The sequence below is a fragment of the Ylistrum balloti genome, unplaced genomic scaffold (assembly GCF_031769215.1).
Source record: "Ylistrum balloti isolate Yb309-2 unplaced genomic scaffold, AGI_CSIRO_Ybal_v1 Utg370906, whole genome shotgun sequence".
NCBI lineage: Eukaryota > Metazoa > Mollusca > Bivalvia > Pectinida > Pectinidae > Ylistrum > Ylistrum balloti.
In genome coordinates, this window is record NW_026782514.1 from 229,803 (window position 1) to 254,555 (window position 24,753).

Sequence of the window (24,753 nt, forward strand, 5' to 3'; positions counted from 1 at the left end):
ATTTCTATTGAGTTTTAAGTCAACAAAATTGAAGGTTGACTTGTGATCGTACCAGTTTACCTACTTAATCTGGCTTTATAACAAATAGCGATTTATATAAATATATATCGAAAACGAATTGAAATTTTATTGAATGGATGTGGAATCTGCAAACACTGTGTACGCTGATTAAAGCGATAATTGTGTATTCCTGCAGGTGACAAAATGGATATTAATTATGCAGATCATTCATATATATGTGAATCATAGGATAATATCTAACCGAGTGTCGAGTGATTTTCATAGCGTATGGTCACGGATGACAGTAAGGATTATAAGAGATATTGAGAAAGTTAATTAAATTCGCATTAAATATTCATAATTAAATAAGCGTAGAAACATATTGGTGGAGAAGGCTTACCTATCCGGAATGTTGGGAGCTGAAAGTGATGTGGTATCCACCCGAGACAAGTCACAAATCTACTGAGTGAAATGACTTCATGTAAAGAATATGTTTACGTGAAGGTCCGAAACTGATGTGGAATATCCTTTAAATCATCGATAGTGTGTTGAAATAGTATCTAGTGTAGAGAAGGGAACTGAAATGTTGGCGAGAACCAAAATAGTGATTGGAAACTCTACGCCAATATTGTTTGATATAAACTGATATCATACAATATTGCGTACAAAAGTTTTCAACAAACAAATTCATCTATTATATTGGAAAGTAATAACAGAGATGGTGCTATGTAATTACAATTTTGTCGACACCAAGAGCAAATGAATTACTACTAACACAGTTTGATTTGAGATACTCAGCAGTGTTATTTTCTCCACCACGATTCACTTTTGTCACCTATCCCGTATCACGATGATATGATATTGTTTTGAGGTGACATGTATATTTCAATTCGGTTGTTTGGTGTGGAACTACGGACCATGGATCTTATAGGACCACGATTGTGTTTTTCATATTGTAGAAGGATTTTTTACTTGTGTCTTACAATTTTCATCGCACTCGTAACAGGTAAGTCTTATTTAATAACGTTTCAATGTAGGGTTTTCACCTTTCTATTTCAGATATTGTGTTTAAAGGGGAAATCAGTATCTGATTGTAAATATATTTGTGGCGGATTATTAAACCACTTAAACAACACAAAAAAATGAAAAATTATTAAATCGTTGTAATTGGTATGATGTATTCCGTTTGTGTGGATTCAAGACAGATATTTACATAAATGACGTTATCTTGATAATGACGTTGATAAGAAATAAAAGCTACCTAAATGTGTTTTATAAATATGTTATAGCATATAAACAATGATTAGGTTTAAAATGATATTCATCCTGGTTATTGAGTTATCCATTCTAAACAAATTCCAAAGATTTGCCTGTGATAGCGTTTCATTTCATATCTTATAATTGTGTAAATTATCACTATTTTTAATGATTTCTCCTGATTGAAGAATGAAAAATAGAATACATCTGATTTTCGGATACATATCATCTTTGTGACATGACACGTGACCACACCCGATCTTACGTCACCGTTTTGTTGAGAGTGTAAGTCCGTTACACTCTACCAGTGCTGTAGTTACTCGGTCACGTGGTCAACATAAAGTCATTTTTTACCCACGATTTACAGTTGATATGATGATTATATCTAGGCAATGTCTGTCTCTTTAGGCTGGAGAGTTGTAACATCTGTCTTTATAGTCATAGAGAAACCGTAAATCATTTGGCAGTCATAAATGATAAAAGTAGCAACTTCGTCTAGTAAACGAGTAAAGCATTTCAAAATATGTTTTTTTTTCAGTTTTATTTTCAGATCGTGTTTGATCGTCTCTATTTCACAGACGGTGATTATCAGTGTAGTCTTTCTGCTCAGAAGCATTTGATTAAATAATTTCTAGAATGTTGATAAAAATTACTGCACTTTAGATCGATTTAAAACCAATATGTAACACGTATATCATTTAAACATACAAACTGAAGTTTGCATATTTACTCATAATTCTGAAGAAGAAACTTAAGTCGATGTTTTCTTACTATCATCAGCACGAGATATGTCCTTACTATCATCAGAACGAGATATGTCCTTACTATCATCAGAACGAGATATGTCCTTACTATCATCAGAACGAGATATGTCCTTACTATCGTCAGAACGAGTTTACTTATACAACAGACAACATTGTAGGTAATTCTGATAAAGCAGAAATTAAATTATATTATTTAGAAAAGATTAAACTTAAATACAACTACCTATGAATTACTGTAAAATAAATCCACTGTAGTGTACTTGTAATCATTTCACATCTTTTAGCCTTTATTTCTATCGCATAAAGATGTATAAGATAGACTGGATACTGAGAGCGATGAAGCAGTAATGTTGTTTTAATAGCTGGTTCACAAACCATAAATCCTATCGGATACACGTGTTTAAGTACATGTTGATGTACGTAGAAATAGACAAATATCAACACCTGTAAACATATCCAGATTTAAATTGAATATATATTGTTTAAAATGTAAGGCCGTATATCGCTGTAATAGGCTTCTTATAAACCTTGTAGCTTTAATGCTGTTCGTTATGTCCCGTTTTCTTAAGGATGCCCAACCTCCTAGTTGATCATATGTTGTACTTGTAGTACAAACATATGTTCTTGTAAGGGATGTGTTTCTCACGGACCGTATATTAACTTGTTAACTATCATTTCCCAATCTTAAATATTTGGAATACTATTTACAGCTAAGCGTATACCGTTGTAAAGTCGCCCTCAGCCATGCGCTGCGATAACCATATGTCCTGATAGAAGATCATACATTTATACATTTTCTTAATTGAATTTGCACGAGCAAACGTATGGTACTCCGAAACTAAATACAGTCATGATGTGATATTTTATGAATAAAATGATAGATAATAATTCAATTTCGATTTATTTCAAAACTTACATAATTTCTAAGAATAAAGGAATAAGCTATTGGGCTCTCGGCAATGCGATGTGATGTGAAAAGCATCACAGACAGATCGGTACCGAAGAACACTCGCAAGGATTGGATTTTCAGCGTGGTTAAAGGGAAATCTTTTTAATCATAATTAGGATCGAATGGAATGTGATCCGGATAAGTCGGTTTTGCGTTTGACACCAATGTATAACCAGGTTTTTGTTTGACACTGACTGTTATAATCTAATTTCCGGCGCGCATCATTGCAGTAAAATCGAGTGTTTGATCGGTATTTGATCGAATTATCGTTGATTACCACGATACATCACTTGTAATCGAATGTCACATGACATCAAATTTGATATCCTTGACAAGAATTGTCAAAGGAATTGACTTGTCTCATCAGGGCAATTGTAATATCTGTTATTCTCGCTATTCGTATGGATGTTTCAGTAATATACAAAGCATATAATGGCGATGTGTTTTCAATGTCTGTCTGTAGTCTGAATATGATGCCAATACATTAAAACCAAACAAGCTGTTGTTTCATCAAACGATGATAACAGCATACCAGTTTTGTGACAAAAAGCCTGCATCATCTGTACTACATGAGGTCTTTACTGACAGAACTGTATATGAATGGCGTGTATGCAAGGATTTCTAGTTGTTTTCTCGTTGTTATATTTTTGGATTGTATAGTTGTCTAAATAATTCATTATTAGTGTATATTTTCCCTACATTGTACCTCATTGTTTGTAGATTGTGAAATGTGGAACTAGTCTTGCCCTCGGGGAACCATACTTTGAATTAATCACTATTGTGATATTTTGACATGTATAGTAAAGGTGATTGTAAACGTGGGAGTACCTCTGCAGTTCTTTGTTTCATTGTCATTATATTATCCTCCCAAACTCAGGTGACATTTCATATCAGTAATGAATGCCATACTCAGTTGGTCATTAACTGAATGATCAAAGTATTGACTTGAAATGAGACATTTTGGAGGGTAGCTGGTGTTTCTGTTGTTACTATAACAAATATACACTAGAAATTAAATCAACTTTACGGTATCAACATGTAAATTGTCGTTTAATGTATAGCGTGGAATTCCATATATATATACGTATTGAAGAATAAACAAATATCCCTCTCTCTCTCTCTCTCTCTCTCTCTCTCTCTCTCTCTCTCTCTCTCTCTCTCTCTCTCGCTTTAATCATGTAGGTAAAGATGTATCTATGTTTTCTTTGATGAATCAATGTAACAAAGGTGATGCCAAGACAATACCACGTGATCTGACCTTGTGTCTGCCAATATAAACGACTTATGCAGTGTTTCCAATACCATGCTAACATCATTGAGATTGGTACTCCTGCCAAGAATGTTTATTGTAAACACTTTCAATCTGAAATTATACCAAATCAAATCACATTCAGATAGTCCTACTGTTTTTTTTTTGTTTCTGTTTTTCTTTTGTTTTTCTGTTGTTGTTTTTTTTTTTCTATTTTTTAGACCAACTGTTAACTGACCAAATTATTTTACAACACATGGTGACATATCATAAACATGTCACTTAGTCACACAGCATAAACAATTATACAAACTAAGGATAGAGCGAAATAAATCTGTTAGTAATCAACGCCTCCATAAGACTGACGGGTCGTTACTAGAGGGGTACACAAGCCGCCCTGCTGTGGTAACATATGGTGACATCTTGAGGTTTTTGGGAGAGCAGTCGTGGTTCCACAAACACGTAAACATACATGTATATTTTGTGTCAATTTGCCAAATGGAATGGTCCCAGAGACGATAGACTTTGCTTGTAAGGGACATTTTATTGTTTCATTAAAACATTATTATATGACGTCTGTACACGTTACAGAGAATTTTCGTATTTCTTATCAGAAAATAGATTTGTTGATTTATAGAAATTGTTTCAGAGAAGAATTAATCGAATGTGTTTCGGTGCTTAAAAATGAATATATTGTGTATTCAGTCTATTGTGCTTTGTATTCAATTTTCCTAACTCTGTGAAGATATGTGAATATTTGTAAATGTAGGTATTACACTATATAATTATGTTGTTTACAGATATATTTGATATAAGAAAGCAATAAAACACATAATTAGACAATTGATGCAAAGACCTAATTATTCATTACTACCATATCTAACCGAACAGAGGTAAACATTGGCCAATATCGCAATAACAACACAGAAAGGACATCATATTAACGGAATAATAAAACCAATTCTACATACCGTAGCAACATGAAAGCAAACGAAACATTTACTCTAAGACTCCTGAAAAAAGTACAAGGGGAATAAGGCCAGGTGTTCCGGAAGATTAAGCGTCTCCTAAAGCTAGGTTATTCCAAGTAAGTAATGTCACATTTCAAAACTGATATATTTTCATTATCATTAAAATCAAATTAAAGTATTCATTAACAACAAGAAAATACCAGCAGGTCAATATAATCATAATCCAAATTCATTTTCAATAAAACCAGGGCAAAATATGAACAAAGGAAAGATTTACACGGAGACGCGTGATACTCGATATCCGTAATCTTTCCAGAACATTCGATTAACAATGGGTTAATATCAATGTAAAAGACTATCAAATCCTGTATTATAATTGATTTACGGCAGGTTCAAATTGGTTTTACATTAAGGCCTATATACTAGTAAAATTGATGTATGTCTTACCATATTAAAACACTATAGGAACTCGATATGCAAGTAAGAGCGCAATATATATAGACATCAAATGCCGATACGATCAATCTGTTCGCATTGGTAACCCCTGAAGAAACGCGTATATTACGGCACTCAGTGTATCTGGTCTAGTGGTTTTATTTGTGAACCGCAATCACTTTGTGTCCTGTGTTATAAGTATGTGGAAGACCCTTTAACACAACAGGTGTTGTTACATGGAAAGTGAGAGCTCTTACCTTTTTATAGTATTAACTGACGACAACAGGTGGTTCTGTATACCGTAAATACTTATTGGCATGAACTACAGTTCAGAAGTAAACACAAATAATAATATATTACTTGTTTGAGTACGTATATATCTGACCGTGTTCAGTCATCAAAGTAGAAAGGATTTTAGACAGGTACGGATGCTGATAAGCTTCAATACTCATTAGTTTTTTTCTTTATTTCAATGTTTATAGGTGATGTACTTACATATTTCATAAACAAAAAAAGCAATTTTGTTTTCATCCTACAATAACGGCTATACCAGAGTATTATGGTTGTCTTTCTATGGTTGTTTTTATATCGCCTCATCTCCTATAACTTATGTAAATGTTTGTTGAGGTATCATAAGGCTGGGACGTCCGAGTCAGTGTGATTAAAGCTAGGACGTCTGGGTCTGTGTGATTAAAGCTGGAACGTCCGGGTCAGTGTGATTAAAACTGGGACGTCCAGATCAGTGTGATTAAAGCTGGGACGTCCAGGTCATTGTGATTAAAACTGGGATGTCCGGGTCAGTGTGGTTAATGGTGGGACGTCCGGGTCAGTGTGAATAAAGCTGGGACGTCCAGATCAGTGTGATTAAAGGTGGGACGTCCAGATCAGTGTGAATAAAGCTAGGACGTCCGGGTCAATGTGATTAAAGCTGGGACTTCCTGGTCAGTGTTATTAAAACTGGGATGTCCGGGTCAGTGTGATTAAAGGTGGGACGTCGGGGTCAGTGTGAATAAAGCTGGGACGTCCAGATCAGTGTGATTAAAGGTGTTACGTCCGAGTCAGTGTGATTAAAGCTGGGACGTCCGGGTCAGTGTGATTAAAGCTGGGACGTCCGGATTAATGTGAATAAAGCTAGGATGTCCGGGTCAATGTGATTAAAACTGGGACGTCCGGGTCAGTGTGATTAAAGCTAGGACGTCCGAATCAGTGTGATTAAAGCTGGGACGTCCGGGTCAGTGTGATTAAAACTGGGACGTCCGGGTCAATGTGATTAAAGGTGGGACGTCCGGGTCAATGTGATTAAAGGTGGGACGTCCGGGTCAGTGTGATTAAAGGTGGGACGTCCGGGTCAATGTGATTAAAGCTGGGACGTCCGGGTCAATGTGATTATAACTGGGACATTCGGGTCAGTGTGATTAAAGCTGGGACGTCCGGGTCAGTGTGGTTAAAGGTGGGACGTCCGGGTCAGTGTGGTTAAAGGTGGGACGTCCGGGTCAGTGTGGTTAAAGGTGGGACGTCCGGGTCAGTGTGATTAAAGGTGGGAAGTCCGGGTCAGTGTGGTTAAAGATGGGACGTCCGGGTCAGTGTGGTTAAAGGTGGGACGTCCGGGTCAATGTGATTAAAGCTGGGACGTCCGGGTCAATGTGATTATAACTGGGACATTCGGGTCAATGTGATTAAAGCAGGGACGTCCGGGTCAGTGTGATTAAACCTGGGACGTCCGGGTCTGTGTGATTAAAGCTGGGACGTCCGGGTCAGTGTGATTAAAGCTGGGACGTCCGGGTCAATGTGATTAAAGCAGGGACGTCCGGGTCAGTGTGATTAAAGCTGGGACGTCCGGGTCTGTGTGATTAAAGCTGGGACGTCCGGGTCAGTGTGATTAAAGCTGGGACGTCCGGGTCAGTGTGATTAAAGCTGGGACGTCCGGGTCAATGTAATTAAAGCAGGGACGTCCGGGTCAGTGTGATTATAGCTGGGACGTCCGGGTCTGTGTGATTAAAGCTGGGACGTCCGGGTCAGTGTGATTAAAGCTAGGCTGCCCATTATAATTATTTCAGATAATTTTCCATGTCGATTGGGTTTGAATGATGTAATACACATTCCAACAAATATTGTATGCGAATGTAAGTTGCCAAATAGAAAACTCGGCGACTATAAATGATCTTTATATGAAGCGATACAATGACTTCAGGTTACAAATAAAGATTCTGCTTTGAGAGGTTTGACGAGGACAACCATAACACAGGGACAGGAATATTGATATGTTAAGGCAGCATTAGGTGATGCAAGGATTGTACAAAAGACACCACTAGTGAGCATCACTTTTCATAAAACTTAAGAGTTAGATACAGTAGAGCCAAACAATTAAACTGTATCATACAGCTGTTTCGTCCTTCTGGGACTCGTCAGTGATACTAAGGGCCTAAAACTGAAGCCAAGAAGGCGAATGACGAAAATCTGAAGAAATGTCAAAATCTAGAAAGGGAGATGGACTAGCCCAGTAGTTCACTGAATTTCGTTATTTTCAAAAATCAGATAATTTTGGAAGAACACCAAGTGAATTGTACATTTACAATTTCTAAGCTGTGCATCGATTATACTAAAACTTGCAGGTTACGGTAAATTTCGGGGACTAAAGATTCACCCACATTGTCTATAATCAGATGATAAGGTTATTGTCGTAAAGCCATGATTGGGACAATTGGCGATCAGGACAAGATGTCGTGTATATTGTACATTGTGTATATTGACAATGTGGTATGTCGTGTCTAGTGTGTTGACACCGTGTATATTGTACATAGCTTGGTGACAATGTGGTATGTCGTGTCTAGTGTGTTGACACCGTAGTACACCGTGGTAAACCGTGGTACACCGTGTATATTGTACATAGCTTGGTGACAATGTGGTGTGTTGTGTCTAGTGTGTTGACACCGTGATACACCGTGTATATTGTACATAGCTTGGTGACAATGTGGTATGTCGTGTCTAGTGTGTTGACACCGTGGTGCACCGTGTATTTGTACATAGCTTTGTGACAATGTGGTATGTCGTGGCTAGTGTGTTGACACCGTGGTACACCGTGTATATTGTACATAGCTTGGTGACAATGTGGTATGTCGTGTCTAGTGTGTTGACACCGTGGTACACCGTGTATATTGTACATAGCTTGGTGACAATGTGGTATGTCGTGTCTAGTGTGTTGACACCGTGGTGCACCGTGTATTTGTACATAGCTTTGTGACAATGTGGTATGTCGTGGCTAGTGTGTTGACACCGTGGTACACCGTGTATATTGTACATAGCATGGTGACAATGTGGTATGTCGTGTCTAGTGTGTTGACACCGTGGTACACCGTGTATATTGTACATAGCATGGTGACAATGTGGTATGTCGTGTCCAGTGTGTTGACACCGTGGTGCACCGTGTATGTTGTACATAGCACGGTAATATTACGGTATGTTTCGTTTCGTTTGTTGACGTTGTAATGTTTCCTATCACACAGAAAAACGAGAAGAAATGAATTAAGCTATGATAAAGGTTGTACAAACATTTGGTGATTTGTCTATACCTATCTATCCTTCTGGTCGGTATCACCATTCATAGCTGTAGATTAACCAGTTATAAATAATACAAACCTTGGCGATATTAGCCTCCGTGTGGGTCACACCTTACCGGTTTGTTCAATTCACAAAACGGTGGTAAATAGGACATTCACTGACAAAGCCAGGCCCCTGTGGAATAATACCAATAAATATAGAAGTGTTGGAATGGCCAGATTAACTGGTATTCATGCATACCTAAACACAATGTATGATTGTGGTGTTTGATAGGTCAGCTGATCCCGATCAATAGGACTCGGATAACCTGTAGTTATCATGGGTTTGTTTTTCTTTAATTAATCCCATTGATACATAAACTTTTATATGTTTTTAACCTTAATTCAAATTCGATTCCGATTTTAAATCGAAATAGCATATCTGTTTCATTACTCTCGAGTTTGTGCTGTTACTTCAATTTCTACATTATTCGATTTATTCCAAAGGTCAATTAAACTGAAATGCAAACTTTTCAATAGGTTTACTTTGAGCACGGGTGACAAGGCTGTGAATAGCTACACTTATATGGGTGTATATTACAAAGTAAGTAGAACCATTGTATTTCTATCGATCACTACTGCGGCCACGTTTCCTACTTTAGTTAATTGATTTAAAAAAAAATCATATTTTTGATGATCGAAGTAAAAACAAAAAGATAGTTCAGATAATTAAATTGTTGGATTATCTTGGCCTTTTAGATTAGAAAAGAATCTATCTGTAATTGACGTTCACAGCGAGCTCTATTACTTATTTATATATATGTAAAGTCGGTTAATGTCATATAACGTTATAGATCTACGTCCAGTCAGACTTGGTATTAAGGAATCTGTCTCAAAAGGCAAACTTCTTTCCATTCTAGAAGACTGACTTGGTATTAGGGAATCTGTCTCTAAAGGCGAACTTCTCCCCATTCTAGAAGACTGACTTGGTATTAGGGAATCTAAACTGTCTGTAGAGGCGAACTTCTCCCCATTCTAGAAGACTGACTTGGTATTAGGGAATCTAAACTGTCTGTAGAGGCGAACTTCTCCCCATTCTAGAAGACTGACTTGGTATTAGGGAATTAAACTGTCTCTTCTCTCCATTCTAGAAGACTGACTTGGTACTTGGTAAATTAGGGAATCTCTAAACTGTCTGTAGAGGCGAACTTCTCTCCATTCTAGAAGACTGACTTGGTATTAGGGAATTTAAACTGTCTGTAGAGGCGAACTTCTCTCCATTCTAGAAGACTGACTTGGTATTAGGGAATTTAAACTGTCTGTAGAGGCGAACTTCTCTCCATTCTAGAAGACTGACTTGGTATTAGGGAATTTAAACTGTCTGTAGAGGCGAACTTCTCTCCATTCTAGAAGACTGACTTGGTATTAGGGAATCTGTCTCTAAAGGAGAACTTCTCTCCATTCTAGAAGACTGACTTGGTATTAGGGAATCTGTCTCTAAAGGAGAACTTCTCTCCATTCTAGAAGACTGACTTGGTATTAGGGAATCTGTCTCTAAAGGCGAACTTCTCTCCATTCTAGAAGACTGACTTGGTATTAGGGAATCTGAACTTCTCTCCATTCTAGAAGACTGACTCTAGAAGACTGACTTGGTATTAGGGAATCTGTCTCTAAAGAATTTAAACTATTAGGGAATCTGTCTGTAGAGGAACTTTCTCTCCATTCTAGAAGACTGACTTGGTATTAAAGGAGAACTTCTCTCCATTCTAGAAGACTGACTTGGTATTAGGGAATCTGTCTCTAAAGGAGAACTTCTCTCCATTCTAGAAGACTGACTTGGTATTAGGGAATCTGTCTCTAAAGGCGAACTTCTCTCCATTCTAGAAGACTGACTTGGTATTAGGGAATCTGTCTCTAAAGGCGAACCTCTCTCCATTCTAGAAGACTGACGGAAATTACCCGTCTGGAATGGTCAATGTCTATATCCCGAAACCTCATAATTTGATTGTGCGCTGAAGTGTGTCACTTACCAATAAATCAACAACAATTCCAGTTTCTGTTTTCATATTTTGCCCTCGTTCCATTGGCTTTGTGTTTGAATTAGGAATGTGTTAACATACCAATTTCCTTACAGAATAATACCCTTCCCTTCTCCGGATGTTAGTAACGACGATTAACAGTATAAATTACACTTTCCTATCACTGTTAATCGTTATCAAGTCACTGCTTCAAATTTTTGTTACACCTCACTCCGTTTCTCAAACGTTCGTTGGGATTAATGGAAAACAGAGCTGACACAGTAGTTACCCAAATTTGCTGTTTACGTATATGTTGTGTTAACACTGGAGCAGTGTCCACTGTGAAGGTTAATCCTACAAAGTTTATGATTCAAATATTTCCCCTAAAATCATTGTTGTCAAATGTGCGTCTCTAGTGTCGAGATGGGTGTTATAACGTCCACTTTATTGGGTAGTTTTGGCGGCACCGCATCACACAAGATGCTTTTTCCGTGCAACTTTAGATACGGTTCACTAAATTGCTCCAGATTTAAGAATGTCCATTATTCATACTGACTTATGGCTAAACATTATAGTAAAACATATGGCTTTGCACAAAGTAAGGGTCTGTTATACGGCCATATCTATTCTTTTCAGCTGTAAAGTGTTAAACATATTTTCTGACTTTTACGAATTACGTCATACATCTAGACAACGATATTTCATTTCTTGTAAAGTTCAAAGCAAAACGTGCGCCTGATACGAACGTTATGGAATTTTAATTCTATTTAATAAATGACGTTTATATTCAGTTGTAAAGTACAATGACATTATAATTGATCAAAGAGAATATGACATCCATTAAGCAGATACTTGTAGTGTATTTTTTATAGAGCCGTGGATGGGAGCTGCTGAACGATGTCTCGCAGTGTATCGTACAACTCGGGGAGACAGACGTACCATCGCCGATCTAGATGAAGCAGGTTTCCACACACAAACAGCTGTATTGAGCACAGGCAGCAAATTGTACCGCTTCGATATATATGTTTGTATTACGTTTGGTAAAAAATAAATTGTTGTTGTATTGGTTTGATTGTTCGGATCCTACACGCGTCCTATGACAGGGTATTGTGTTGGTATTGCTGGTCAGAGTTCACAAGCAGCGTATATATAATGCTACTCATGTAAACTAGACGGGTCTATAACGATCTCGTTAAAATGTATGTAGAAACAAATGTATGAAATGAAACTCGATATACAAGATAACATGTTACACACAATGGCACCATGTATCTGTGGTGAATTTCCCTGTTGTCGGAGTAAAGAAGTACGATGATGAGCGTGGGCGGAACAAGACAAATTGCGCATTCGAGACATTATTATACCATACTTAAGAAGAAATATCACGAATGATGACGTAGTTTTCTGTTTCTTTAATACAATGACGAAAAAAAATTTTGCTAGCCTTTTTGAAAAAAATCTTTTTTGTTACATTGGAATATTGAGCAACTTTACTACAGATTTATCGCTTTTGAGATAATGAAGAAATGACAAAAGTTTATGGTAATATTTGAAAATTGATCCCGTTTCAATATTGAAACCTGCTACATGCTACAAATGACAGTACAATCTTATCTTCAAATTAACAGTTCTTTGATAAATGATTCCGGACGGAACTATTCAAAATTTATTAATATCTTATGGATAAACTCCTGGGTGGTCCGCCACAATGGCCATGCCGTTCAAGGTACTTTTCTTTATAAGAGGTTGAAGTGTAGTTAACTAACATTTTTATAGATTGAAGAGCAAACTCTTGTAATAGCGAACGTTGCAATGCCGGCATGTGACTTTGTTGTGCTGTGTTCCAAGAGATGCTGGTAATAAGTTCCGCTACTTTTCTTTATGCTCATTAACCTAGTAGTTCGTGAAATGACAGGCATCGGAAACAGTCCTTTCTCAAAGCAGTGATCGGAACACCTTAACTTGATGTACATGTTACTTGGTGAAAAGAAATCGTTATTAATCAGAAACATATTTGCGTAGAAACATTAAAGTTATCCAGTGTCTCTCATGATTGTAATAGTCTGTTGAAATTGATCAAATGGGACTTTTTTCTGCTGTAATTGGTTACTGTGGTGAAGATGAGATCTTGCTCTAAGGTGTGAGATGAAGAGACAGTCTTTATATCATACATTGAAAAATTAAGAAAACTCTCATTTCCTTAAGGTGAAAAGTAACTATAAAATTGCATCTGCGGTTTGAAACTGCTGATTAAACGCTAAACGTCAAGATAAGCCTGAAAGTCGTGATGTGACTACCAAAGACGGATGAAGTGCCATTATTCAAATATGCAACTTTAATTTGCATGTTTGGAAGAAGAATGCGTTTTGTGCAGGACTGAAGTATATCATGCATAGTTCCAAACCAGTATTGATTCACGCGCATGTATATATATATAAAGGTCCTATTAGCTCAAAGTACTTGCAATAACTTGCATTCGAAAATACTAATAAAAATGCACTAAACTAGACTGAAATGATATATTGGCTGCGTTATTACGACAACTTCGTGATCTATTATTACAGTATTGTGAAGGAGCAAGCAGCAGAGTAGGGTTGAAGAGCTTCGCCGATTCCGAACAAAAAAACGGTTCTAAATACCGATGATGAAATACTATATAGCCATAGTGCTGTGAACACATCTTTTCGGTATATCGAGAAGCGGCGTGTATCCTGGATTTTAAAAAAATCGATCTAAGTGGATTGTTGTTTAAAGCTGTTCTAATCTGAATGTAAACTTATTGTGTCCCCAGTGAAAGTTCACTCCTACAAGATCAGACGTATAAGCTGCACAGGGCGATTTCCTGGCATTAAAACATAGCGAACAGAATAGATTTGAAATTGATTATAAATTCTCTCCAGATATGTACACAGGAATTACTATGTCATGTGACTGCATACGTTTTTAGGATCTGTATTTTAGGTTTTAATCCTGTTATACGATTGTTTTACAAACCCCAATTCGGAAGTTCAAGCTAGGACTCCTATCAGGGAAGTGCTTAGTATACACAACACGTGCTGTTATCGGATGTGTGTAGAAACACAACTCAAGTAATCTGTTATTTCATGTCAGAAATCAGTTTAAAATTGACATATTTAAAATGTATTGTATCATATTGGAACAATTAAGAGTGATAACACAACCTGTTTTGCTGCAACATCAAGGACACTGTAATTTGATGGTGCTGTATCAAAGATTGCTGCTGGACCGATGTGATTATCAAGTTCCGGTTTGGTGCGTTGCAAAGGAGATGTCCTCTATCACAAATTCCTTCTAACAATCAGACTGTATATGCATATTTTTTAGTATTTGTAAGCAACACAGTCAAGGTATCGCCAAGCTAACAGAGCAGACAACATGCAACCATATCTAGATCCAGTTAGTGATTATTGTGAGCCCATGAAGCCTTGAGTTTGCCTGGTACATTGATGATGCTTTGCGATGGCACGATACCATATGGTGTCGCTGATCTATCTACAGATATACAATATTTCACAAGATTTTGAAAGCATGTTTTCCTGTCGTAGAACAAGAAAGATATTTAGCTGATATCAACGGGATTGTGTACTAATTAGGACAGGAATGTCGTCAATGTGTTTTCTATCCTCACTCTTAAGTACCGTATTTATTCCTATAAAACACTCCAGAACCGGTTTTGATAACATAGTATGATTTCTGTGTAAGTCAATTCTTCATGTGAGTATATCACATTGGAACCAAATGTCCCTTCCGTGTGGCGATGAAACCTATGTTAAATAATTGATAAATCATACCAAATCGTGGCGAATAGTGTACATGTTTACGTGTAAACCATTACAAATCAGAATATTCAAAATTGTATTTCATGACCTCACAGACAGTTGTTGAACTGCAGTAAGGTTCACCAGGTCTCAGTTTTACATATGTAAGTCGACAACGACAAACATGATTGGCTACAATGGTCATTTCTAAGTTTATGGAGAGGTCAAGGATTTTGTAAGAAAATACAACTTGACACAGTAGTTGATCTTTAGGTTATGATGATATCGCATCGCTTGAATGTTTTACCAGAAGTTATTGTGAACTGGTGAATTTGACGTAACACAACCATGAGGCTAGTGTCTACATCGTGATGGTACTAAATGATCGGTGGATTTTGGCCCCACCCGTGGCTTACGACTTGATGCTATCCTGACGCTGTACCTAAAGTCTACAAAGTAGCGCCATCCTGGGAATGGTGTCTACGCCGCGACCCTACCCTGGTGCTTTTGTCTCCGACACGATGCTATCCTGACGCTGTACATAGTCTACAAAGTAGCGCCATCCTGGGAATGGTGTCTACGACGCAACAGGACGTGCCGAACTGGGTTTACGATGTGTTGCTACCATAATGCTTATCTACGATACGACAACAACTAAGAAATACCGACATGTCTTAATCTTATTGCAAACACGGATTCAACGAAAAAGAAGGTAAAAAGATTTACATGAAGACCCCTTAGAGAATAGAACCAGGTGTTCCAGAAAGTCGACCATCTTCTGCTCCCGCCAGGCAAACTTTGGTCAATCCAGTTAAGTAACATCACATTCCCAAATAAGGTAAGCAATGATTGAACCATTATGGATGTAAAACTTTCCTATTATCAGCCTGCATCTCTCGAAACCTGTGCCGCGATATTGTCTGTTGATTGCCGACATCTTTCACAGAGCCGTGTTATCGGGAATAAACCTTTGGATAACTTGTTTAACTGCATTAGATTAAACACAATAAATTGATGATTGTTGATCAGGAATGTTGCTATCCAGAAATGAAAACTTCACAGTAGGGTAATGAAAAATACATGCTTATGTTACCGTTTTGTGGAAAGCTGTCCATGTTGGTTTCCTTTGAGGAAGTGATCGAGATAAGTGGTAAATATAGACTGTCTATCATCGTGTCCTTGATTCCCAATTCTGGCGGGTGAATAAGACAAACATAATTAATTAATATTTTATTATTTAGTTATTTTACGTCATCGATAAATGGAAGCTAATTGAAGGACTTTTCAAGGTCTCTATGACCTGTTTGATAAGGTCTTTTATTAATTCACATCGTATGAAAACAAAAACAAGTCAGCTGAGAGAGGGGCACAGTAACTTTCTATATGTATGCCATATATCAGTGTAAAGTTCTCGACAAAAACATTGCCTATCTGATTATATTTATGTTTATATCTTCCTAATTTTGAAAACATTTTTCACGACAATATAGTGTACCGCCGCTCACCTTTCATTGAAAGAAAGTTGTCATCCTTCAGATTTCAATGGGATATCTTTATGTACAAAAATGCTTTATAAAAAGAGTGTCTTCAAGATGTGATGGTTAATTTACGTTCTTTGAGATATACAGACAGGCATATTTGAGTACAAATCACATCCTGATTAAACAGTACATAAACCCTGATTTTATAGAACTAACAATGTTAGTAAGAAGGATTGATAAAGGTTTCGTTAAACACCTATACGAGTCAGTAATAAAACACTGCTTATATCGATGCTTGTGAACTTCAGTAATTTAATGTAAGGCCCGTATCCTTATCATTAATAGACGATCTGGATCTTTGTAACACTGGAGCATGATTAGCCAGTATATCTCCTTCCGAAAGATTAGATACTGTGTATGTAGGATTTATTGATTAATTCTAGTTCTTTTATACAGGAAATGTAATAACATCCGAGGACAAGCTACCTACTTGTCGGCACAGCCATATTTGACGTTGTGATTCTTAGGACCTGGAGTCTTCGACATGATAGTGTCCATTTGCCCATAACATGTTAGGAAAGTTCTACACTTCACAGTAATAATGTACATACTCTGACTGGTCAGCGCAGAAAAGTGATAACTTAGAGTTATTAGCTATTAGTAACAACAACATATCGGCAGTTTGCATGTATGACTTCACACAGACGCCTTGTTGCTGTCGAGTTGGTAGATAACGTTATGACTTTAAACGATATGATACGTGTCCTTAGCCAGTATGACAGAGAATACATAATGTGTCGTTAACAAACCTACAAGTACCGTCATGTCAACATAATCAAATAAAATTCAATAAAACTAGGGCAAAATATGAACAAAAGAAAGGTCTACACGTACAAACTTTAAAAAAGTACAGGGAAAATAAGACCATGTGCTCCGGAAACGTAAGCGTCTTCTGATTCATTCGCCATGTAAATCTCGGTATATTCAGGTGAGTCATGTCACATTCTCAAATGAGAACACATATATACCACGCAGTAACGGAACCAGCAGGCAAACTAACGAGCATCACATACATATGGCACAGAGAAAGAGAATGCTTTTCAATTGCAAGTAAATATGTTTTCTGTCGTGTAGGAGTAGGTTTTGTGTCGTAAGTATGTTATGTGTCGTTCACGAGAATGTTAACTTTTTATTTGCCGTTAGTATGCTATGTGTCAATAGCGATGCTGTGCGTCGTTAGTGAATATGACATAAAGTTGATCTTTCACAAATCGTCAGTGAATGTGACTTTGCATTGACGTGTCGATACGAGAAGTGATCTACCACTATGTGCACAGAGGGAATATGACAGCATATTTTTATACCAAAAGTAGTGTATACCTTTACAAAATCCAGTCGGTAGGGACTTCATATACGACGCCTCCAGTCTTGGCGATCGATCCGAAGAGCAACCAGACATACAGACTAAATGCACGTACAAACAGAGAGAGCACTGATCCCCCTTCCACTGTTATTCTATTTGAAGACCACATGGGTAATTAGTTGGAATTAAAAAGTGAATGATTTAGAGGCTTTGTTTCCCAGGGGACATCTTCATTTGATTTTACCACTTTAAATCCTCGCAGATAATACCACGTGCGTTGTATCATCTGAGGACAGGACTAGAGCCATTTCCTTGGAAGAAGGAAATTGATTTACGCACAAAAAGTACACAATTTGTTAGTGTATCAGATGTCAACCCAAATTGTCTATATGCCTGCAGCGTGTACATAAATTGGACTGATCATAGTTATCGGTAAAATCGCCATTAAAAATTTTAGATGCTTTTTCTGGTGATATTTCAATGCAGTAATTCAAAGTAAGCTTAATATCCTAAGATGCTTTTGTTTCTAAGCAATGAGAATGAACTTCGCCTTGAGATGCCGGTGTATGACCTATGGCAGTAGTTAATATGATTTGAAGGTGAGACTCTCTAGTAAAAAACGTATGTAAGTTTACGGCTACACTTAGCTCTGATCAATAGCGTTTGTCTCGTTAGTGATCCTTTACACCTGGGAATTTACTCCGTTTCTCATTAATTTTCCGTCTAGCAGCTGTAAAGAAGGACTGGTTTCCCTGTGTACTCCGTCAATTGCCTTCTGGTCACTTAAGGTCGAATTCATGTAGCTCGCCTAAAATAACATTATTCATGATAATTGATAATATTCGCTGACCTTTCAATTTCATCAAGACAATGTAATTATTACATTCATGTATTGGCATGCAAAATATATATTTGATAAAAAGGCATTGTCTTTGTGATTATTGTATGCATGTGTTGACATGCAAAATATATATCCTGACATAAAGGCATTGCCTATGAAATAAACACATAAATAATTTGCACAAAATAGAAAATATTTTCTGAACTGCAGTGTAGTTACGGAGTACATATTATATAGAAAGGTAAACATGTTTATTTATTGTGTCGTGAGAGTCTATACTACACTCTATGTTATGACCGTATGCACTACAAACAATATTGTAAATGTTTGTGCATATTTAGATGTCTCTTATGCATGTTTAATTTTGTTTACTTCTATAAATTTACATTAATTGACATGAAATTCTTTATATCTTTGGCTATTCAGTCTCACTTAGTCTACTAAGTCTTATGTTGTGCCTTGTAGATTTAATTTTAATCACGTACCTAGCTTGTTTGGAAATAATGATTCATCTCGATGTTCTGGTCAGCGTAAAACTCTGATTAAAATGGTGTAAATAAACAAAAAGTTGAAGTGAAAACGTTTAATGAAGAACATGTCTTGTACATTTGATTGAGTCTATATAGGCTATACACTTATACAAAATGTTGATTTCCTGATATTTACATTCGTTTGTTTGACATTATTTTTCGAACGATCTTAGTAAACACCACAATATACATGTACATATATAAAACATCGTAATATGCTCGAACTCTGTCCCGCTTTGTTGTAGCCCTAGACGTCCATTATACGGTAGGATTGGTCGTTAACGATTGTCTTCACATTGATTAAACGTTATCGAAATTTACAGCTTGTAATTTACTTTTACTATTCTATCATTACTTACTCAGACAGAACAGCATGATAACGATCGTTATTTTTTTTATTCCATTAATAGATAAAAAAAATCTGCCTGCTGGCAACCTTAAAGCATCACACAACAAAAAAGGTATTAAAACACTAAATACTATTGACATATAGCTATCAAGACTACCATTCAGAATCCTTTTTGGTATACAATGATGTCCACTTCAGGCAAACATAACCTTAGTGAAAAAGCGCAGTGTGTCATTGTTATGTAAATGAAATGTTATTACGGATATCGCGTGGGCTTGTTGTTAGTATTTGATTAATGAATCCACTGCTTTCGCTAGAGATGTTTAAATATAACATATACACCCAATTTAAAAGGAAATCCGAAACCCGAAACGTATGTACGGATCACTCAGAAAATTGATAACTTCATGAAAGTCTTATCAAGAAAGAATGGGGAAATGCGGATTAGAAAGAAAGGAAACTTTTTTAATCCATAAACACTATCCTCTAATAAAACCCTGTTGCATCGGGGATGGTTTAAAGTATACTTTATTTTTGAACTGAAAGCAGACTCTCCTATTCCAACTACTACCCACGTTCCGCGACATTTCACACCATCCAGTCTCCCGATGTAGTGCTAGCCGACGGTTGTGTGGTCACATGTTTCCGAATCATCTCACACCAATCTTCCAAGCTATTTCCAATACGTTATATATCAGTAAAGAAAGCTATGTGTGACATTACGTGGTGAGTCTGGCCGTGATCAGCCATCCCAAGTGCGACATATACTGAAGCTGGAGAATAAAATACGCACTTAAAGGTTTGGCTGTAGAAGTTTAGATCGATTCTTAGTGTTATTTATTTCTAACATCTTACTTTCAGCTCAGTTCGATGTATATCGAAAATCAAGAAACATATTCGATGGAAATCAGTGTATACATTATCTTTATATAAATATTATGGAAACCCTGCTTTATCAATGTCACTTTAAGTTCTTCTGGCTCTACACCTCTGTCGTGTCGTCATGATATTGTCTGAATTTGTGAGAGTCCTTTTATCTTACGACTAGGAAGTTAAAGCAAGACACTATATCATGAATCATAAAAAATTGTTAATATCTTGTTCTAACCCCGCAATAGACTGATTTAAGTATAAAATGCATTTTTCAACATGCACAACCAAAAAAGGTATGAAACGGCTCATTGTTCCCTAGAAACCAATAAAAAGTATATATGGAAATGGAAGTTACTCAATGACTGGTTGTAGAGAAAAATAAAAAAGAGATATTCAAAGTTGAATTTACCTGTTCTGTCCCCGTGTGTTTTGTTAAAGTAATTATTTTCGGCGTAAAGATATAACCTGTAGTGAAATACCGTTAGTCAATATGCCAAAGAGACATTGTCAGAAATATCAGGAGGTATTGTAATCGTGAATTACTTGTTGTTCGTCCTAATTACCGTGAGTGCATGGAACCGATCAAAATATGTTAGTTTTTACACTACAAATTGCACATATACAACAGTTGAAATGACTAATTTATGGGCCTTGTGAGTTGAATAACACCCTCCCATTGTTGCAGAAATAGTTTCATCAATGAATAAACATAAAGTCCATATCTTGCATCAGCGAGAGTCGATTGAATATTACCAGAGCTTGCTGTCTCCCACCAGCACAGAGGCATGGTCGTCTCCGTAACACTGTCATGTGTATCCAGTAAATAAAACCGCCACAGAGATCCGGATTATGACAAACCTGTTCATTTTCTGAAATTTCATGAAACAGTAAAACAAATTTGTATTGATAAGACAACTAATGAGAACTGAAACTCTTTGTTTCCATAGGAATTGGAATTAATTTTTCATCCTCTCGTAAATCGTTCTACAAACCAGCACGCGCCGCTGGGCTCACCTATTTCGTGTCGTGACTGCATATTGCTTGCTTGGCATGTCAACTTTAGATGTATTAAACTTCAGTTCCCTTAACTCTCACTAAGCTTAATACATTAATTTCTAAGCCAAGATTTAAAATCAGGATAAAAAAACGTTTCCCTTCAATCGCTGTAAAATGTATTTCAAATAGATATAATGTGCATAAGACATTAAAACTAATACATATTTCTAGTTGCACATCAAATGCCGTATACGCTTGCTTTCTGATTTCGGTTTGAGCGGAAGCTAACCAAATATTGGCAAAAATAAGACGGAATGAAAACCAATTGCAGGTTTTGCCATCCATACGAAGATTTATAATGTACACGTTATCGACCGAAAGGAAATAATCATGCACGAAGACAGCTGTTTGAGTAGACATGAGGGCCTACAAAGATAGCCAGGGTTAGCCTAGGTCAGTATTTCGAAACTGGATGCCAAGAAAAAAGATCATGCCCATATTTACTCTACCCTGGCGTAACTGATTGAGTTTGTTGTTCTTATAGTATGGAAGACTTCCAGAGGACCCTAATCCTCTATAACATGTACCGATGAAACATATTTTGTACATGGTATACTTAGGCGGTAGGTCTTTTTCTGCAACTCTATTCACTCCCCATCCTCTGTTCCTCCTCTCCATCTCCCTAATCCTCCTCCACTCTCTCCTCCTCCTCCTCCTCCTCTCCCTCCTCCTCCTCCTCCTACTCTGTGTGATCTTAACAGCCGCCGTTTAGATTTCCATAGCGATAATGCAAGCACCTTCTTCATAACAACCGACTTTTCTTTATTCAACTTTCTTCAATATTTTATCGAAAATGTTATATATTTCCTAAACGAACTCTCTTTTATGTGTAACCTAATCATAACCTTGAGCACACAGTGTTACATATCATGTAAGGTTATCTTATAGTGTGCTTATTTAGAACAATCCTTCTTGTGTAACATAGATTTTGTATTTCGTGGATAAACCTTGATTCATGTTTCTTTATTGTTTTTATCACATATATACTATATTTCCTATTATTGTAAGCATCATAAGTAATATTATGTGAATCTTACACGTGTCATCTTTCATTTTGATTTTTTTTAACAGGAGCTGATAGAAATGTTTTGGAATTTTTGTCTTTCATCATAGAACTTGATAACTTGTGTCACCAGTCTGGATTCTTGGTTTCTTTTTTATTGTGATACCACGATTTGTCTCTGTTGTTATTTAGATTTCTCCAATCTCTGATAACAGGGCATTGTTCGCCTCTTAATTTGTCTTTAAAATTGTTTATATAACGTTTAGTCCTTAACAATGATTTCCATATATTGTACGATTCTAAAACATTGAAATGGTCCATACACTACACATTAGTCTTGTCGCGGATCAGTCGGAAGTAATTCTTACCTCTTCTGTTGTTTTTGGAAGTACATTTTCAGTGTAAGACCGAGAAAGTGCTACTCAAAGTATCTACAATTCTACAGCGTTACGCGTGTTTCGTTTTTTTTTGTTTTTTTTGTTTTTTTTATTATATTACAATCTAACTAAACAACCGGAACATCTTTTCTTTATGGATTCGATTAATCTTATATACTTACAAAATCAAATGAGGGACACCATACCTTTCCTAAGTCGACACAACAAATTTAATAATTAGTATCTAAATTGCTGCAATGACGTCAGAAGAGACCATCTCAATAATTACGTGTTCCTTCTGGATTTGGAGACCCTTAACTCCACAGCAGGATATCATTAACACTCACGTAATCGGCCCGCAATCAGAATGCGTGCTGACGACCCTCATCTCCGTGCGGATACTTAGAAACTAGGGGATTTGTCAATTTTAATGCCGCCTCGCGTTTTCATGTTTCAGCTCCGGTTGTAAATTGACCTTTTAATCCCGAGTTCTTCTTTGAGCAGTTATAAATCATGGTATTTATCACATCCCTCATGCTCAAAATACTTTGAATCTCTTCCTTTCTTGGCAATACGTCAAATCGCATTTCAAAATGAGTGAACAACTTGCTGCACCATTCGGCAACTTTGTTTACTCTTCCCTTCATTTCCCCTTACGTTGCTCTCAATTGAAAAATCTTGGCATTGCACTGTTAATTTTACCTGTTTCACATTTCAGAAACTGGCTTTAAACATTTGGACTTCTCGCTTTTGTCAAACATTTCTTTTTTTCCATGTCATGTCTGATTCTAACACAGCATAAACTAACGACTACTACTTACTTCTTCGATAAACAAATTTCGACAGAAAAATAAAAAGTTTATTATTGATTTATAAGTTACCTTAAACTTTGTAGTTTTAATTAAATTATCAAATCAGGACTTGGAAACAGTCTTCACTTAAAAACAATATCACACACAATTTTAATTGACTTTAAACATAATGGTAATTGTCCAAGTGGAGAAGAAGTGAAGTTTTTTGTCTTATAAGCGACATGTAAAAGTTATTGCAGGCGTTGTTACATCCGTCTTTCTCTAACGAAATAAACGTTTCCCGGTCGTACGATTTCCGGCAGTACATGTAGTTTAATTCAACCAGTTAAATTTGTTTTATACCACCTTTGTTATTTGTACCAATCCAATTAGAAATAAACACGTGCGTTTGATCTTAATCCCAAATCGGATTTGTCTTTCTGGGTAATGGATTGAATTAATTACAAGAACAAGTTTGAATTTGTGACCAAGGTCAAAAGTCCCCATGGTGTTTACTCACGCAAGCATTTCTTATTTATTTATTGCTAAATTCGAATTGTATCAAATGTACAACCGAATTAAATTTTTGTTGAAAGAAGACAAGGACATTATCACTGATTGGATGAAGTCGACATTTCCTCTGTAATAAAGCATTCAGAAAACAGTCACATACATCACAATTTAGCTAAACATACTAAATCTATGTCTAAGGAAACAACCAACAGAAAGACTATACATGATGTTCATGTTATCATTGATTACAATTATTTTGTCTGTTGTGTAATTCCTTCGCTGCATGTTGTACTTACTACGATAACAGGAAATTATACATAATTGACGCCACGTCATACAAGGATATTTTATGACATAATTGCACATGATCATTCCAATATTCAAGAAAACACTGATAAAAACATTAATCATAAAGAGAAGTAAAATTCAAATTTGGCAATATATATCTAAATAATTTATTGCAATTTTTCATGTTTTTCAATAACGCTTGAACAAGAAAGATATTGCTGTTTAAAACGGCATATGCTTGACAGCATCTCAAGCATTTAACAGCAGATATCACTAGGGCCACAAAAACACGAATGGGTTCTCGTTTGATGGAAGACACATTTCGGTAGA

General features: G+C 36.5%; 1 protein-coding gene across 1 annotated transcript in view; it reads left to right on the top strand.

Annotated features, from left to right (window-relative positions):
* The first annotated feature begins 876 nt into the window (after window positions 1-876).
* Window positions 877-24,753, top strand: part of LOC132559398 (zwei Ig domain protein zig-8-like) — a 153,431-nt gene continuing 129,554 nt past the window's right edge. Inside the window, exon 1 of the mRNA XM_060224010.1 lies at window positions 877-1,006. Within this exon, the coding sequence (XP_060079993.1) occupies window positions 877-1,006 (130 nt within the window). The remainder of the gene's footprint in view (window positions 1,007-24,753) is intronic.